Source organism: Pteronotus mesoamericanus, unplaced genomic scaffold, assembly GCF_021234165.1.
Source record: "Pteronotus mesoamericanus isolate MK-2021 breed Mesoamerican mustached bat unplaced genomic scaffold, CSHL_Meso_final contig_84, whole genome shotgun sequence".
Taxonomy (NCBI): domain Eukaryota; kingdom Metazoa; phylum Chordata; class Mammalia; order Chiroptera; family Mormoopidae; genus Pteronotus; species Pteronotus mesoamericanus.
Genome location: NW_026555267.1, coordinates 7,090,700 through 7,109,560, shown reverse-complemented (window position 1 = coordinate 7,109,560; position 18,861 = coordinate 7,090,700). Strand labels below are relative to the sequence as shown.

General features: G+C 39.6%; 1 protein-coding gene across 5 annotated transcripts; it reads left to right on the top strand.

Annotated features, from left to right (window-relative positions):
- SRSF1 (serine and arginine rich splicing factor 1) lies at positions 1-18,384 on the top strand. 5 transcript variants are annotated; one of them, XR_008530163.1, is made up of 7 exons: positions 1-297; positions 711-895; positions 1,257-1,429; positions 1,630-1,816; positions 2,192-3,587; positions 5,496-5,542; positions 18,211-18,384. XR_008530163.1 is itself a non-coding variant. In XM_054585468.1 (5 exons), the coding sequence occupies exons 1-5, from the start codon at positions 104-106 to the stop codon at positions 2,212-2,214; spliced, it is 762 nt and encodes a 253-aa protein (XP_054441443.1). In that variant the 5' UTR covers positions 1-103; the 3' UTR covers positions 2,215-5,487. The 5 variants fall into 5 exon arrangements, 1 of the variants encoding a protein (XP_054441443.1); XR_008530162.1 differs by having other exon boundaries at positions 17,855-18,384; XR_008530164.1 differs by lacking the exon at positions 18,211-18,384 and adding an exon at positions 7,646-10,789.
- The last annotated feature ends 477 nt before the right edge of the window (positions 18,385-18,861 follow it).

The window sequence follows — 18,861 nt, the reverse complement described above, 5'->3', positions numbered from 1 at the left end:
TTGGAGAGGCCGCGGGAGACGTGGTGTCGCTGCCGGTTCGCTCTCCCTTGCGCTAGGCTTGGTGGGAAGGCCTGTTCTAGAGTCCGCGCTTTTCCTCGTCGCCATGTCGGGAGGTGGCGTGATTCGTGGCCCGGCAGGGAACAACGATTGTCGCATCTACGTGGGTAACTTACCTCCAGATATCCGAACCAAGGACATTGAGGACGTGTTCTACAAATACGGTGCTATCCGCGACATCGATCTCAAGAATCGCCGCGGAGGACCGCCCTTCGCCTTCGTTGAGTTCGAGGACCCGCGGTGAGGCGGCTCGGGGCTTGTGGCCTTGAGGAAATCGGTTTGAATCGTTGGGGAAAGCTCCAAGGCCTTAATAGTAGAGAATGGGGAGGTGGGCTCTTAGGTAAGGAACGAGATGATATCGCCCCTCCAGGAGTCGAGTAGGATCTGAGTCGGTTCGGCTTTTATTGTGGCTGGTCCGCCGTGGACCTCCCAGAGCCGACTCAGGCTCGGAGCGGGGAACGTGCGTTGAGGGCTGGTGTAGTGGTCGCGAGCCTGGCGTGTTTCTGAGTGGGGGAGGGGCCATTCCTATTATGCAGCGCATGTGGGCTCTTCCAGACTGGGTGCGCATGTGCGGGGGGCTGCTGGGTCCCGGCTGCGTTAGCCACCCCTCCGAGTCCTTTTTCTTAGTCATTTTGCTTTCTGTGATCATGCAGAGATGCGGAAGACGCGGTGTACGGTCGCGACGGCTATGATTACGATGGATACCGTCTGCGGGTGGAGTTTCCTCGAAGCGGCCGTGGTACAGGCCGAGGCGGCGGCGGGGGTGGAGGTGGCGGAGCTCCCCGAGGCCGCTATGGCCCCCCTTCCAGGCGATCTGAAAACAGAGTGGTTGTCTCTGGTGAGTTTACAGTTAACGTGAGTTGATGAGGAAAAAAGGGACAGAAACCCATCTAAAATTGTCTTTGTGTTACCAGGTTGACAAATTTTTATCCTAGATCTTAAATTACTTTAGTTTTTTTGGGTAAATTTAGTAAACTGGGATTATTACTGTAATAGAGATTTACCAAATTATGCTGCAGTACCTTGAATATTTAGAGCCTTAATTTAGAAATAATTTTGGACTCCAGATTCCAGATTTTAGCTCTTCACCTAGGATCTTAAGTATAATCATTAATTTTAAGTAGTCTTTGTTCTAGTGAAAATGTTAAGTTTAATATGAAATTTAGGGTGATTGGTATTGAAAAAAATCACTTTTTCAGGACTGCCTCCAAGTGGAAGCTGGCAGGATTTGAAGGATCACATGCGTGAAGCAGGTGATGTATGTTATGCTGATGTTTACCGAGATGGCACTGGTGTCGTGGAGTTTGTACGGAAAGAAGATATGACCTATGCAGTTCGAAAACTGGATAACACTAAGTTTAGATCTCATGAGGTAGGTTATACACTTATTCTTTTCTTTGGCCAGAATTGGATACAGTGGTCTTAACAATGGAATTTGCAGGTAAGATTCAGGCAAGCGTGTCCAAGTAAAGTGCCAGATTTCTGGTTTTTAGCTACATTGTACTCATTCAGCATGCCTGAAGACAGGTAAAAGCTTAGATGTTTCAATCGAAAGTTCTGTCTATTCAATAGGGAGAAACTGCCTACATCCGGGTTAAAGTTGATGGGCCCAGAAGTCCAAGTTATGGAAGATCTCGATCTCGAAGCCGTAGTCGTAGCAGAAGCCGTAGCAGAAGCAACAGCAGGAGTCGCAGTTACTCCCCAAGGAGAAGCAGAGGATCACCACGCTATTCTCCCCGTCATAGCAGATCTCGCTCTCGTACATAAGATGATTGGTGACACTTTTTGTAGAACCCATGTTGTATACAGTTTTCCTTTACTCAGTACAATCTTTTCATTTTTTAATTCAAACTGTTTTGTTCAGAATGGGCTAAAGTGTTGAATTGCATTCTTGTGTAATATCCCCTTGCTCCTAACATCTACATTCCCCTCATGTCTGGTAAATTGTATTTTAAGTGATGTCATAGACAGGATTGTTTAAATTTAGTTAATTCTCCATGCTCTTCAGACTGTGATATTGTGTAAATGTCTATTCTGCTCTGGTTTGTGTGAACTGGGATGTTGGGGGTGTTTGTGGCTATCTTACCTGGGGAAGTTCTTATGTTTATCTTGCTTTTCATGTGTCTTTCTGTAGACATATCTGAAGAGATGGATTAAGAATGCTTTGGATTAAGGATTGTGGAGCACATTTCAATCATTTTAGGATTGTCAAAAGGAGGATTGAGGAGGATCAGATCAATAATGGAGGCAATGGTATGACTCCAAGTGCTATTGTCACAGATGAAATTGGCAGTATTGACCTTATACTAAAAAAGCAAGGGTTAAAGATTATTATATGCACCTATCTTAAAACACTTGCAAACATCTTATGCAGTTACCTTAGCTACAATTGCTTTGCTCTTTAAACCTTGGCAATTGTGGCAAAATTACAGCGCCCATTTTGTAACAATTTATTTTGCTCCCTTCCCCCCCTCTTTTGTTTTAATAGGGACTAATGTGGGAAGAGCTGGCTAATTTGTCACAGTGCTTAGTTACAACTGTTAATGTGTGACCTGCTGTTGGTGTACATGTGGGTACAGGGTGTCTTTAATTCCAACCAGATAGAGTATAATATCAATACTGCTAAATCTGCATGTCCTCTGTGTGACTGATATAGCGTTGCTATTTCATTTTTTTAAGACAAAATGAAAGCAAATTATAGAATTTCAACGTATTGGTGTAGATAATCTAGATGGGAATACTTCTAAGTCTCGCCTTCCCCTTTAAACTAATATTCATAATTGACTCATGTTTAAAATACCTTAATTTACAAATTAAATTGCAAATGGGAGCATTAGATTTAGTTTAGGCTTAGGGTCGGTAACAATACCAGTAAACTTCAACTACATAATTTTTGCGACCACAAAACCTGTAATACGCTGTACAGTAACAAGTGTTGGCATTATCAGTTGAACTGTAAATATAAAATGCTTCTTCCAATTAGTCTCTGATGATTAAGTTTCTAAAATTTATCTGAACACCATTCAGAAACTTGTTTTGGGGAATTTGATAGTTATTGATGTACATCTGTTAAACTGATGACAGACATAACTCATCATTCCCCAGAAACCTTTTTTGATTACAGTATCTAACATTTTGCCTCCTCTTTTTTGGTTTTGCTGGTTATAAAGGTTTGGATTGGAGAGGGCTCACTGGATCCCAATCCTTGGAGCTGGATCATTGGATTCAAATCATAATGTGGATAGGATAGGGAGGATCAATTACAAGGATTCATGGAGCGGGATCAGATTACCAGGAACATAGGAGTGGATTCCTGCCCCAACCAAACCGCATTCGTGTGGATTTTTTTTTTTTTTTTATTCAACTTAATTGGCTATTCCAAAGATTTTTTTTTTCTCTATTTTTGACGATTGGAGCCCTTAAGATGCACGATGGAATTGTGTTTTGCATTTTTGGTAAAAGGAGCAAAGCGAGGACCTGGAGATAAACGCTGGAGCAATCTCCTTGGAAGGATTCAGCACGAGTAGATGGTAAACATTTAAAGGGGAAAGGGGGGGTTTGTTTAAAATAGTAAATCAGTAAGTCATTTCTAAATTTAAAGAAAACAAAATTGGTGTTGAAGAATAAGTAGGTTTCCAATTGGCTGTTGCCGTTTTTCTTTGAGAAATAAACATTTTTTAAAAAACTGCATGGTTGTCCTTTTTCCTCTTGTAAGATTTTAACTGGGTGGCTATCAGTTAATACTTTAAATTGATAAGATTCTGAGTCTTGCATTTGTGTGTTAGTAAATTAAAGGTTCTTTAAAGGTGATCTCTAATGGTCTTTATTAACTACTAATTCTTGTAAAACCAGGGAAAGATAAAAGGTGAGAAAGGCAATTTTGTATGTAATACGGTAAATGAATGGTGACCTTAGACTCTGAAAGATAAGCTTTGATTTTAAAAAGTTCTTAAAACTTACAGATGCTGCTTATTTTTGGTGATCACCTACCTAGATAAGAGCCTTTTATGCAAAATTTAATGATGACTGGTAAACGTTAACTTGGAGATGGACTTTGAGATTGTCAGTGCACCTCATCTCAAAAATTGCTAAGTATTAAATGTTTAAATTCAGCACAGATCAGAGTTTTCAACACAATTTACACTTTTATTTTTGAAATGTGACTAGAACACTAGAAGAACAACTGCTTATTTGAGTGTATTGTTACTAATAAAAAGCTAGGCATTCTTTAAAATTTTGCCTTGTAAGCTTTTCTCAATTATAATGTTGTTATTCGGTATCCAGAACATACCAAAACAGTGATTATATCTTGTGGTCTACTAGTTTTTGTATCTTCTTACTTGACAGTCCTTGGTTTTAAATTCTCTTGGTTTCCCTGAATTGGAGAGGATTTTAACCTAAAATCTCTAATAGTCTCATTTCCTGATAGCTAGTCACAACCATCAAATCACTCTTTCTGCACCCAACTAAATCTTAACATTTCCCTTGGGTGCTAATGAAATTGGAAGCTGAATTTAAGACAGTTGTGCAGGTGTCATAATTTCAAACCTATGAAAAACTTAAAACTTTGTAGTGGAGGAAACTGGCCCTGAGATTTGCATATGATCACCTGAGATGGTCACCTAATCAGTACATGTAAATAAAGCTTGTGGAATGTCAGGAGGAAGAAGAATAAACATTAAAAACTAGGATTACACTTAAAAGCATTTAAAACAATTGGTATAGATTAAGGGAGTAATGTAAATTCAGAATAGGTTCAAGAAGCAGAAAGATTTATTAAAGCTATTATGTGTCACATTCAGGTATTAATCCAGCCTGATCTTCCATAGCCTATGAGATCAGGCGTTTTCAGGGTGGCATGGTCATAGACAAGTTGTGTTCCATGTGTAGAATATTTTTAAATGATACTTAATTCTGCAAACATAAATGTGGGGTAAATTTAAGTAAGCCTGGGTTCATTTGTGTTCATTGAATGTTTTGTTAACAAAACCAAAATGAAATTTCCTGCACTCAAGGTTGAGTACATTGGAGCTAAGTTGAAAGATGAGCTCTGCTAAAAGTTTGAGTAGCTTCAACCCCAGATTGAGATGAGACAGAATTTTTCATCTGGTATGTCAGGTGTTTGGAAATTAGGGCTTAATGTGTGATTGCAAAAGGTAGAGGGAGGGGCACAGATTTTGCAGTTAATACCAAGCAGCTAAAAGCTGTGAGGGGATATGCAGACATTTTTCCAGCCTTAAAGAGATGGCCCTTAAACTTCTACCCAAAATGGCAGCTGTTAGAAGAAAGCCACCCTTTTAGAACTAAAAATGGCTTGAATTTTACCCCTTTCCTCCTCATTTGTTTCCCCTTAGAGTATTGTAGGGAGCCTATAATTTGTTATTTTCTAATCAAGGAAAAGCTTAAGTCTAAGAAGCACCTATTTTTCATAACATCAGATTGAACAACCCATCTTGCTGTTCAGTCCACATCCTGGAAACAAAAGGTAAGAAAACCATTTTTTGATTCCTGTTGTTTGGGATCTGAATTTTTAAGTTAATGTTTAATTTATTAATGTTTGAAATATGAACAGATTTCCCTCATTTAAAACGTTTTCCTAAGTTTTATATTTTAATGATAAATTTAGAGTGCATATATCCACTCACTGTGCTTAAGTACAATATGATTCTAGAATTTCAAATTGTTTTTGAAACATCTTGCTCATTAGGGCTGGTGTTTTCTCAAGTTTTTATGAAGGTGAATTTATATGTGCCTTTTTGCGTTGTATAAGAAGTTGTATGAAATGTTTTATGTATGTATTTACCAGAAATAATAATTAAAAAGAGAAACAAGACAGGTTCTTTTGTAACAACTATCCCTTGGTTTAATGAATTTCTATTATAGTATGAACAGTGCAAAGGCAGAAATTGGGTTCCCAATCTCTTACCCAAAAAATACTGAAAACAAAGACATTGGACTAATGTAAAACCTGATACGTGATACCTTGTTTTGTACTTTTGACTACTGGTCATGCAGAAATACTGATGTATTTCATTATACAGTAGCCACAGGCTTTACTGAGGGTATTATATTTTATATAGGGTCTCTATACCATACCTTTGTAAAGGGTAAACAGGTCTGAATTTCAAATACATTTGTCCCCAAGAGTTTGGAAGAGGAATTGTAAACTATGTATAATAGAGTATGTGGGGCTAAAGCTTGTGTAACTTCAGATGTGGAGCAAAATATTTGTTACTGTGGAGCCTTTATTACCTGTATTTTGCCACGTATAATGTGCACCCATGTTTTTGGCCCAAACTTTCTGGGAAAAAAACTTCTTGGTTCAGTTTTTTTTTTACTTGTAGAAACAACTGATTATTGTATTGCAGGGTATTGTTTTGCATACAGATACCATGACTGCTTTCTAGTTACACTTTTAATGCATAAGCATAAATTAAACAACATGGGTACAGAATTAGTACCCATGTATAATGCACACCCTTATATTTCCATCAAATATTTGGGCCAAAAAGTTCATTATACATGGCAAAATACGATAATTGAGGTGCAAGTTCCCCATCTTTTTTAGGCTGAAACAGCCACAAGGTAAAAATAAAAAGGGTATAACTCACATTTCTTCATATTCTACTGCTGTAGTGGACTCAAAACATTTGTACTCCACTGAAGGAAATATTTTGCCATGCTAGCATTACAGTGTAATACTGCATTCTTTTAGGGTACTTCCCTCCCCCACCCCCATACTTTATGGGAACATTTATTCTGATCTGAAGGAAAACTGGGACTGGCATGAAGTAAAAAGATTATAAGGAAACATGTTAATTTTGTCTATAGAACAAAGTAATCTTGGCAAAAACTTGCTTTAGATATAGCCTAAGAAGTTAGCAAATACTTAAATCAGCACTTGCTCTTGTGATTGAGAACTTTAGGGATGGTTCTTCCTGACTTTAAAAGCTATGCCAGACAACTCTGAAAATGATTTGTTGTAATTAAGGAAAGGAATTTTTTTTAAGTTATAAAAATCACTTGATACTTTTGTAATATATCAAAAATAGTCTTTGTCATAGAAATTATTTTGAGAAATAACAGGTTATCAGGGAGAGAGAAGTCAGTCGTGCCTTTGCTTAGGTTACCATTTAAGTAGATATGGAACATAAATGAAACAACACTTTTAAAAAGCATCTTAACTCCTGTAACCATGCAACTTAGGAGTGTTGTCTATCAGTTATTGATAGAACTATCAATGTGAAGATAGTGGACATTGATTGACTTGAACAAAACCTCAGATTTACAGGGATGCCAAATGTATTAAAATTATTTTTTAAAAACAGTATTTCACTTTCCTATTTAGGTAAATGCTAGGGGAAATCACTAAGCCACTAGAGGGAGCTATGAGGCAAAAATCAACCAGGAAATCCCTACTGTAAAGGGACTATACTGCAAGGTGGGAGCCAACTATCTAAACCTGTATAACAGCTCCAAAGTTGGGGCAGGGGGAGTTGTGGGGATTGGTGAATTTTCTTGCTGTAACTTTACCTCTGTCTTCTCATCTGTTGGGCAAAATGTCTTTTCAACTTGTGGATCCTTCTAGGTTTTGAATAGAGCTTAACTTGAGTACTGAGCTTATATAAACCAGAAAAGTATTTCTAGATCTTGGGAGAAAATACTGAAGATGTGGATCTGCCTGTTTCTGCAGCCTTGTACACCTTGAGGTATGGAATGGTAAGGCCAGGAGTGTAAGAATTGGGTGCCGGAGTAGATGTGCTGCAAAAAAAAGTCTTGGCATGAAATTGACCATATACGGAAAAAGGAATATACTTTTAGAAACCTTTAGTTTTTATGGTGTGAAACAGTTTCTGGAGTGATCTTAATCTCAGCATTACTAAGGTTTGTAATTTTTAATGTGTCTTTAAGAACCTGCTTGTCAAGTTGGCCTTTAATATTCTATTTTCTAGGCTTTGCTTAAGTAGGCATGGAGTATCTTGTGATTAAAAAGTCAGTACACATTTTATGTGTTTCCTTAGTGACGTTTTATTTTAAGCTGAAAATTATTGAGGGGTTAGTACTGTGAGCATTTGTTGTTCATATCATTTCCCTCCCCCAACTTTACATTGCCCAAATGTAAAGGACACAAACTTCAACTTTGCCTCCTGATTTAAGTTATCGCTAAGAATACTGTATTGAAGTTTCTTGGGCCCACTTGATCGAGTCAAGAAAACCAGTATGGTGCACTTGCCTTAAACTGTTAACGTTAGAAACTTCTGCTTTGAAGAATAATACACAGAAGAGGACAAATAAAGGTATTTTCCCAGGAGAGAAATAAGGTTACACGGTAGAGATTATTCTGACTGCTGAACATTTTACACAGAGACTGCAGAAGGTGGTTGCTGACTAGGAGCCTTCCTACAAATTGGATTGAGTACTGGAGCCACACTAGATTGAGTGTGCCTCCTTATTCCTAATAGTAATTCTGATGTCTCCTTAATTTAGCTTGTGAGCAAGCACTCAGTCTAAAAATGTACAAAAGAAAATCCACAATGCTGTAAAAAAAGCTAAACTTGGATTTACTTTTTTTTTTTTTAAGATTTTACTTTTTAGAGAGAAGGGAAGGAGAAAGAGAGAGAAACATCAATGTGTGGTTGCCTCTCACACCCCCTACTGAGGATCTGGCCTACAACCCAGGCATGTGCCCTGGCAGGGAATCCAACTGGCGACCTTTGGTTTGCAGGCCAGCACTCAATCCACGCACCAGTCAGGGCTAAACTTGCATGTTAAAGGGTCAAAAGGCATGGATGAATCGTACCCTATATAGGGTGCTGGATATCAGGGGAGTCTTTCATGTATTTTAAGTTTGGAATAAACATTCACATTGCTGTAGATATTAAGGCATAATACTTAGAAATGGACTGCTACATCAAACAAAAGATAACCTACACCCTTTAAATGGCACTTGTCGTGGGCTGAATCTCACCTTTAGAGTGGCATGCCTAGGAATTTGAGATAGAACATCTCGGTGGTCAATGAAAGTCAAACTGACTTGTCAGCCAGAAGTCCATTGGCATCCTCACCCCAAGTCCAACTGCACCAGCCACTTGTTGCTAGAATTAACTTTGTAAAGTGAAGAATTTATCATTACCACTAAAATTATTGGAAACCTCATTGTCCGGAGGACACATTCCTCAGGCAGATTCAGCTCTAAGTAACCTGACCCCAGGATTTGGCATTTTCCAGGATTTCTTGCATTTGACCCTGTTTTTGTCCTCCAGTGTCTACCATCTTTTCATTTAGAGAAGTGTAATTTACCTTGGGCAGTACTTAACCACCTCAGAGAACTGGCAACCCATCAAACAGAAGCAATCCCTTGTGTGTTGACACAGACTCTGGGTACATGCCTCTAGTATAGCATATGTCACCTGGTTTGCTCACTCCATGTATCTACCTCAACTTTCTTGGTTCATGAATTTTTATTTTCTAAGGAACCAAGACAGCACCTGGGACATGATAAATACTTAATTGGAGAGGCACTCTTGGTCCTTTCTTCATGTTGCCGTATAGAATTAATACTGTATCTTAAAACTTAAGTCATTCTGCCTTGATATCAGTAAGTTCATATGTTTTCTAGTAGGTCATAACCTCTCTTACCCTTTCCTCCCAGGTATGTAGCACAGTGCTTTTGCACTGAGTAGACATTCAACTCAATTGCTTTGGAAGAGAAACATAGAAAATTGAATTCTGCTTTCTGAATATCTTGAATAAATAACAAATATAAGTCTCAATTTCTTCTAAGTTGGGGCTAAATCCCTCTCAGTTTATAATTACTGTGCAGCAGAAGGTAACTATTTGTATTTAACATTAAAATTTTGTTTTGTGACCCGGAGTGTTTCTAATTCTTCTTGGAGAATTTTTGTTAAAAAAAATTTAGTTACAAAATAAACCAAGAGTGACAACCACATCTTAAGATTAGAACTGTAAAATGATTAGCAGTACATCAAGCACACTACAACAAAGAAAACTAAAAATGGCTCCTTTGTCCTTGGGTGATAGTCAAATTCTTTGACTTTTAATATAACCGATTCTTAGCCACAGAGCCGTTATATCTATGACTTAAGCTAGACTACAGAGATGTGTTTCGTCAAACGGTTCCTTAAAATTCTGTTTGGATTTGTCCTCCATCTCCATTTACCATGCCAGCATCCTTATTTGTGCACCCAAAATTCATTACAAAAATGTTTTAGCTTGTTTCACGGACTCCAATCTCCATCCTGGTCATCAAGTCTGAACTTCCTAAAACATGTCACTTTACCTAATACAAATCAAAAGTTCTCAATCACATCTTACCTGCTCTGGTTGATCTGGTAAATACTGACCGTGCTTGTTTTTGCTGATGTGTATTTGCTTGTGTTTTCTGACTTCTTACTCCACTTTAGCAGTCACCCTGCAGCTTTAAATCCTGATCGTCCTCAAGTTAAACTTCATTTCTGTAACTATAAAAAACAAGCTGCTAAACCTAAGTAATAGCTGTCTTTGTGATGCATTTAGTCTCCTCAAAATTTATTATAGAATGTTTTGTGTTAATTTTTCATACCCTATGAAAATTTTGTAATACTTGTATTTCCCAATGAGCCAAATGCAATGCTGACAGTTTAATAAATGTTGATTGAATGAGATGGAAAGAGCGTAGTACTTATTAAAAGCAAAGCACTATATGGAAGCCCATTTCAGAAACTATTGGTTAACCGGGTGGATTATTGGAGAAAGTAATTTTAATTCTAACATTGCATTAGATAATTTCTTAACAAGGAAATGCAAATTAGTTGAAATGCTAGCCTAAGCCTAATATAATTGGAAAAGTATATGCTTCCTCAAAAATCAGCCTTGCAAAGTCAAAAAGTGTGCAAGCTGTATATGCTTCTCAGTGTAGATAAGAATTGATGCCATTGTCTCCTAAAAGTAGAACAGTTCTCTCTCGATGCTTCCTCCTGGGTCTCCTGTTTTCCATAATTCTTAAGCTTGATTATTACAGAAAAAGTCTTAAATCATTTCTGAATTTAGTGATCCTGTCTCAGGATTTCTGCAGACTTATCAGTGGGATTTAATCATTCTGGTTCTTTATTATCCCATAAAAGGATTCAGATACAGATTTATATAGAGTGAAGAAAAATGGTGTATCATTTTCTTGGGTTGGGAAAGTCTTAACATCCCAGGCTCCTGACCTTGGTTTTTATGTTTATAGAGGAGGAACTGGCCTAGGCAATTCTCAAAGCCAAGAGACTCAGCAAACATTGAACACATACAACACACCCAAATCCTACACACATCCCCGCTTGTTTGGCCATTAAAAATTGTTCCACCCCTTCGTGATCAACTAAAGACTTAAGCGTTCTTGGATTAATAGCACTGTATTGGTTTAGATTTCTTTAGCATATGTATATGATGACATTCATGCACTTAATGTTGCCTTAAGCTGTTTTGTTTCATGTACACGTTTTATTTCCCTCAGATACATGGTAAACTCAGAGCCAAGGACTGAATAACTTGGACACTTTCAAGGTGCCCAGTATGCTAGTACACTTAATAAATTTTTGAGTGAGTCACAAAATCCTAGGCAGGTGTACCCCATAGCTTAGATCTGATACATACTGTGGTCCTCCAGTTACATTGGGCTTATTCCCAAAGTAGTGACTTCACTACCTTTTTTTGAATGGTAAATGTCCAGGGGAAAATCTAAGGACGTAAGACACATTTTTACTGCAAGTAGCAGATATTTTATGAAGTACTTTTGATTCATTTTAACCCTCAAGTAGTATTAGCCTCAATTTGCAGTTTGAGGAAGTAGGCTCAGAAATGTTAGAGTGGCCCAGTACTTGACTTCTGCCTCCTGGTGACAAGTTTCTGTTTATTTTACGTTGCTGTCTTTAAGCCAGCCTGACTTTTCTAGTGGGGACCGTAGCCGGAGGCTGTCTCTGACATAGCTTGTAATATCCAACTGATGCCACTAGGGTGTCCCATCGCGCCATCTTTGATTCATATGCATACCCTGATTACTGGGGGCAATCCAAAGCAGGAGTTAATCTATTCAGTGGCCATGGTCCAAAACCCAGCAGCAAGGAAGTGAGGTGTTTAGGCCCCTGGCTTTCCAGTGTGCAGTGCACAGCCAGCATCAAAGAAGCCCTTTCTTTTGACCCCTACAGAAGGACGACAGGGTGGCTCCACGGAAGGACAGCAGGGCTTGCAGTGGCCAGGGCTTGGCTAGCCACTCCTAACTAGGCAGCAGTGCCACAAAGAAATGTAGCACAGAAGAATGTGAATGGGTAAATGTCTACAAACATTTGCATTTGTTTTGGTAACTGAGTACACTGAAACAACTTTGTATTAGTAAAATAGATCCACAACACAAAACCTGATTGCTTTACCGCTGTAGGTTACATGGGTTTTAAAAAGCCAGTGCATGGCAACTTCCCACATTCTAATGTACAGTAAAAGTGCATTATACTTGGCCCTGAGCATACAGTCTCCTGAGCGTCGGTTCTGATACTCCATAACCCTAGATGACAATTTTTGGTGTCAGAGCAAACCATGAGAACCAATGAAGTCTCAGATTTAGTATTCAAAAGACAATCCCTTTAAAAATGCGTGTCCTTGCCAGTCTCTTTAAGCACTTTGTGTAAATATATAACGTGTATGTGATTTTTCAAATTTCGATTACTGGAGGAGATTCTTAAAAGTAGTTCCAGTGACTAATACAATTCCTGGCTTTCAATAGATGCTGAACAAATACTTGTTTACTGAACTAGCAAAGCCTCTGTAATAGTAACAGGATAGTTATACACATGAGCTGTTTTTCTAAGGAGAGAGTCCACATTGAGACGGTCTTTGGTCTTCAAGCTGATTTTAGTCCATTATGAACTGGGAAATTGGTCTTTGAGATGTCCTGGCTGGTCTTTGAAAATCTTATGTCATTCTAGGCTGTAATTAGCACGGCCTGAATTTGGGGCTTTATCTGAGCTGATACTCTAGATATCACCCGTGCTGTATCTCTACAACCAGGTGTTTACCAGGTGGCACTTACAACCACCAGGAGAGATTAGGTAAATTAGAGTAAACATTGATTGGAGCTGTTGGACTTGTGCCCTTTTCCCTCCCTTTCTCTCCCTGTTTTTTTCCCAGGTGAGTCTCCATCCTAGAATTTTGGTTTTAAGATCACTGTGGAGTAAATCCCAAACCTACCTTTAGTAGTCAAGCTTCCCTTTCAATTTTCTCAGCTCATCTCTCGTGAGAGGGCTAATTGCAGACTGATAGTACCAACTTGGATCCTTCATATGCTTTGCTTAGGTGATCAGAGTAGCTGCCTCAGCGTAATAACCTTGCGTATAGAATATATATGGGGATTTCCTCAGGCAAAAAGCAGTAATAGTATGTATCCCAACTCCCATAATGTCTGTTCCTGGGATTGCTTTATACCTGATGCTCAGGAAGCATTTTCACTGGCTTGGAAAGGCTACTTGCCATCTGCTTTTTAAGCATTCACTGCTGAATCAAAGAGGAGAGAAAGTAAAGGGAGATGTGAGGGGGAGGAAGCTAGAAAAACCAAAGGAAACAGCTGGGGAACTGCAGGGGGCGGGGCAGGCAGCAGGGCGCTTATGTAAGTTCAGTAAAACAAAGTTAGCCCAGGGACAGGGTCAGGCCCTGGGGGTAGAGGGCTAATTCTATCAGCTGAGTAGATCCTTGTGTGCTTTGTTAAAGACACTGAAGTTACTTCAAAGGAAAAATCCAGATGCTCCAAATCTGACTGTCTTCCCAGTGTACCACAGTAAATTTTTTATCAAGTCAAAATCTGTCCTGTCCTCTATTGTCCTCTTCAGGTCTAGCGAAGAGCATGCTGCCACTGCTGAGGCAACCAAGGGTGAAATACTTCAAGTAGTAGTTGTGGATAAGCTTGGTGTTTGATTTACGGCCTAAGGAGGAAATGCTAAATACAGCCGTTGTCCCTGTGGAGAGCTTTAACAATCAGCTTACTGGGTCCCTGCACCTGCTTTTATGCCAGGACCTAATGACCGTAGAACTTTAGACAGCTTCTAGTTCAGAGACGTCTCTGGGTCAAGAAAAATCTTTAAAGCAGTTAATTCTCTCTCCTGGAGCTTTAGCCACATCTCATCCTGTCTTGGTCTTGTGTCACTGTCTCTTGGCATCGCTCTAGAACGGAGCAGCTTTCTTAAAGCTTAGTCTAGCTAGTCTCGTGATACCACATCAGTGTCTTAGGTCACCACTGCTCCCTTCTCTCACCCAGGGAACATACTGATATGTTCCTCAACACCTGTTTCATTAGTTCTTGTTCCCTTCACTACCAGGAATGGAGGGGTCCTCAATTGAGTATCAGATTCTAGGACAATGAAAAGGAGAGGAAGGAGTACTCTGAAGGAGGGAGCTATAAAATCTGCATATTATTAATATGCTAACTTTTTTGGAGACTTCTGAAAATCAAAATCCTTCCCGAACTCTGAACTATCCCAAAGTTTAGTATGAAGACGGCATTGAATAGGTGTTTCCATTGAAGTTTGGGTAAAGGGTATTCGCTTGATATATCTGTGGTTTTACAACATTTACAAGTTGTAATTTTTTTTTTTTTTTTTTTTGCAAATGAATAACAATTTTCTGGTAAGGTAGATGGCAGCACAATGATGTTTAGTGTCATTACATCCCTATTAACCAGTGAATGTATTTGGGTTGGAGGCTACTGCCACTATAAAGAGCTTTACCTCTGTACCAGGATAACTATATATAAGGATTTAATTTGGTTTTGACAATCAGCATGATGTTTTAAGTGGGCTAAGCTTTGTAGTTTAGTTCAGATCCACCAAGTTTGCATGACCTTTTAAGTATGTTTTTTTTTTTAAGTTCAGCCTTTACCCTGGGCTTGGGGCATCTGAGGGCACGAAGGAACAGGTGTCCAATGGAGAAATGTTGGTGCCTGAGGGTATGTCTTCCAGTTGTATTGAATTTCTTACTTGGTGTGTTTTTGACCTTAGTTTATTCCCTTCTTGTGTCCTATGTTATCTTGCTTGCATATGACAGATGTCCTCTGTCAGTCGTTCAGGAGTTGTAATATGGAAGTTAGTATTCCTATTCAAATGCTTTGTAGATGAAACTGATAGGTTTAGCATTGATTTCTGGCAGCCTCTTTCAAGAAGTGTTGAGGTGATAAATGTGTTTTCATGGCTTTGGACTTGTCTTTGGCATATTGGATGTGTGACCCTTCTTAGCAACAGCAGAGTATTTAAGAACCCTCAATTACCAGTTGAACTGAATGTCTACGTAGGAAAGTGGGTAGATTTGCTCCCTGTACCTTTGTTCTCTGTGACTGTTTCCCAGCTGTCAAGGAACTTAAATAGGTATTCAGGGTACAAAAAATTTCTTTATTGATTCCCCTTCCTCACCTTCCCAGTTAAAACAAAAATAACTGGTAACGACACTTCAGGTGGTAGAATTGAAACAAAAACCCAGTTTCTCACCACATGGGCCACAGGCAGTTGGCTTAAGCCTTAAGCCCTTAGTGTTTATGGAGCTTAGGGTGGAGTGGAGGAGGGTGGGGAGATTACTTCTGCTTTCTTCTGGGGAGGTTCGGCTGTTTTTGTTTGAGGGGAGAGAGGTGTTCCCTTTGGTCTGGTGTAGTGTGCTACCATCTCTCTCTGGCCACTATTTTTTGGTATTTTTAAATATTGCAGTCTTGGTTTTTACTAGATTTGTGAATTGTTAGTTCTGGCTTTTTTGCATAAGTGTTAGTTCATTAACCTACCAGTTTGAAACTTCTAACCAAATAGTCTCTACTGAAAGTTTTGGATTTAATTTATTTTTGGTTTGTTGAGCTGTCTTACATGGGGACAGTGAAGCAGAGATGCTTTCTATTCCTAGGATTCTAAATCTAGTCCTAATCCTTAATGTACTCACAGGATTTTAAAAATCCTTTCCAAAATAGGAAGGAAATATCCTGTTGTTTTTTAATGTTTGCTAAATTGTCTTTAGAAAAGCTAATCTTAATAGGCATCTTCCTTTGTCATGGGTCATTAACCTTTTGGCCACTTACCTTAGGGCTCTATGAAGGAGAGGGCCTGAGGAGAAACCTGTCACTTTGAAAGTAAGAATAATTAATTGGCTCTTACACAGTTGTTATGCAGAGTTCCCAGCTCTAAAGGTAAAGGAGAACCACTCAGTAACACCAGTAAAAATATTTACTTAGCCCATGTTATATTCCAGGGAATATTCTAAGCATTTTACATACATTTCTCTTTTAATTCACAAGTCACCCCTATGAGATAGGTGTTTACTTTGTCCTCCTTGTTTTCCAGATGAGGAAACTTGGGCCCTGAAAGGTTGACAGGTGAGGCAAGCTGGGGCAGGGTGGGTAGAAAAGAGGATAGGGACGGAATCTGAGTTTATTTGGGTGAATGTAGGCACAGCGTATTTTTTGCTTAGGCACCCAAACATTTCAGTTATTCATCATATCTGAGGATAATACCATTTATTCACTTCCTGCAAGTTGTTTACAATAGTCAAGACAAAATGACTGTCTTCAGATATCCCTAGGCTTTTGACTGGACCCCATACGGTCAATGGAGGGGCTCATGTTTGTGGTTAAGGAAACTCATTGTCCAAAGAGTAGGTAAAAATGCCCCTTCTAAAAATGGAGTCTGAAGTCGTAATTTTGATTCCTGGTCCGGGCACCCCCCTTGGTTGCGGGCTCAGTCCCTGGTGGGGGGTGCATATGAGAGGCAACCAATGGATGTTTCTCACATAGTTGTTTTTCTCACTCTTTGTTCCTCTCTCACTACAAAAACAAAAAACAAAAAAACGAGTCTTTGATCTTACTGGTTGCATTTTATTCCTCAAAAACAGTTGGAGCTGATTGTTTTTGAAAAATTGTTTTTAGGTTTAAAACTTCATCTCAGCCCAGACCAGTGTGGCTCAGTTGGTTGGGCATTGTTCTGCAAGGCAAAAGGTCACAGGTTCAATTCCTAGTCAGGGCACATGCCTGGTTTCAGGCTTGGTCCCCAGTCAGGTGCATAGAAAAAGCAACAATTGATGTTTCTCTCCCTCTCTTTCCCCCTCCCCCTCTTTTCTGAAAGTAAGTAAATAAAATCTCTTTTTTTTTTTTTAACTTAAATCTGAATTTAAAAAGTTATTAGATTCTCTTTTAAAGGGTGGTTTGGGGACCAATAAAGAATTCTAGCTTCATCTCATGGATAGAGATAGAATTAGCCATTTTCCTCAAGAAAAGTGATACTTCTGAATCCCAGCTTTTCGATAATTAGAACTGGACTGTTTTCACTTGACCTCTACTTCCTGTGGGAAAACCCCTCTGCGGAGATGCTGTGAAACACATTGCTGAAGAAAGGTTCCTAGATTCAGGGGTAAGAAGTTTAAAGAGAGTCCAGCAATATTGTCATTAGAATTATGGTCTTCATTAAATACCAATTTCCATAATCCTGAAGCTTCATTTTCATACTTTGAAAGGCAACAAAATAGGAGAGGCTATACAGGGGAGGAGGAAAACTGAAGAGATGAATTACAAAGAACTTGATGTGAAATCACAGAATGAAAATGGAAGAACATGCAATGTCCAGTGAGAGCAAAAAGGTTTTAGTTTAGTTAATTCCTTAGGCTTACACTTAGTCCCCTCCCTATCTTGCATGTATACACAAACTTAGGCTTCCTGAACCATTTTTCCCTGCCAAACTGGAGTAATAGACATTTATAGGAGAGGGGATGTCTCAGACACTGTTCATTTTCTGTCCCCTCCTGTCAGGCTGACTGGTTTCTTGGTGTCACCTGCTTCTGCTACTGACCCAAACTGCAGAACTTCTCATGCCTCCCTCCTCAAGGCCTCCAGGCAGTATCCAATTGTGTATGTACAGGAAAAGTTGGAGATAGTGACTTTGATTAGAAGGTGTCTGGAGAGAAATAAATGGAAGAGCCGAGATAAGAGACAGTTGGTTATGAAAGATGTTGAAGTCTTGAAATAATGTGACCGTCTGAGAAAATTTTTTCAACCGCAGTTTATAAAACTATCACTGATACAGCCGGCACCCTGAAGTCCGGCGACAGGAGACTACTTGTACCGGAGACACTCATTTAATAGCTTGTCTCTGATATTCCCAGTAGCTACCTCCATGTGAGGAAAGGAGAGAAAACGTTCAGGCATCATCATATAAAGTACCAGTAGCAGTGACGCCTACACGGAAGACTTGGAACTGCTAACAGGCTGGGGTCACCTCAGTGACATCTGACGCTGTCCAACCAGAAGTTCGATTTTTGTTTGGGGGAGTGAGAGCTGACTGTATTAAAGGACTAAAATACTTTCTTGACTATAGTTTCTCACTTGTTTTTATTTTTTTTGGCGGGAGAGGTGGTGTTGGGGTAGAATTTCACATCCTATCTGGAGTTAAGGGGAGGTTGGGGAAGCTCAGCCCTTCTCCCAAGAATAACCCAGTTATGACATCTCTTCGCGTGGGAAGTGTTTCCCTAGACACTGGGAGGATCTGAGGCTGCACCCCAGTGGGATTCCCTGCTTGTGCTGGAAGGCCACTCAGAGTGCGATGCATAACAGAGCGAGAGTGCGGAGGATTTAGCTAGCTGAGAATGAAGTACCAGAGGGGAGACTCGACGTGGAAGGGGCTTCCCCCAGCTTGGAGGTGGGGGCTGTGCTGCACCTAAGGGACTGGAGAGCCGGGTGACCGCGGCGGCCTGTGCTTTTCGCAGGGTCTGACAGGGACACGATGCTGCTGGGTACAGTGTCCGAGTCACCGGCGACGG

Excerpts from the sequence above, each read along its gene's own strand:
- SRSF1 (XM_054585468.1), top strand. The coding sequence starts at position 104 with ATGTCGGGAGGTGGCGTGATTCGTGGCCCGGCAGGGAACAACGATTGT. Across the intron at positions 298-710 it reads GTTGAGTTCGAGGACCCGCG|AGATGCGGAAGACGCGGTGT; the intron begins GTGAGGCGGCTC and ends GTGATCATGCAG. Across the intron at positions 896-1,256 it reads AAACAGAGTGGTTGTCTCTG|GACTGCCTCCAAGTGGAAGC; the intron begins GTGAGTTTACAG and ends TCACTTTTTCAG.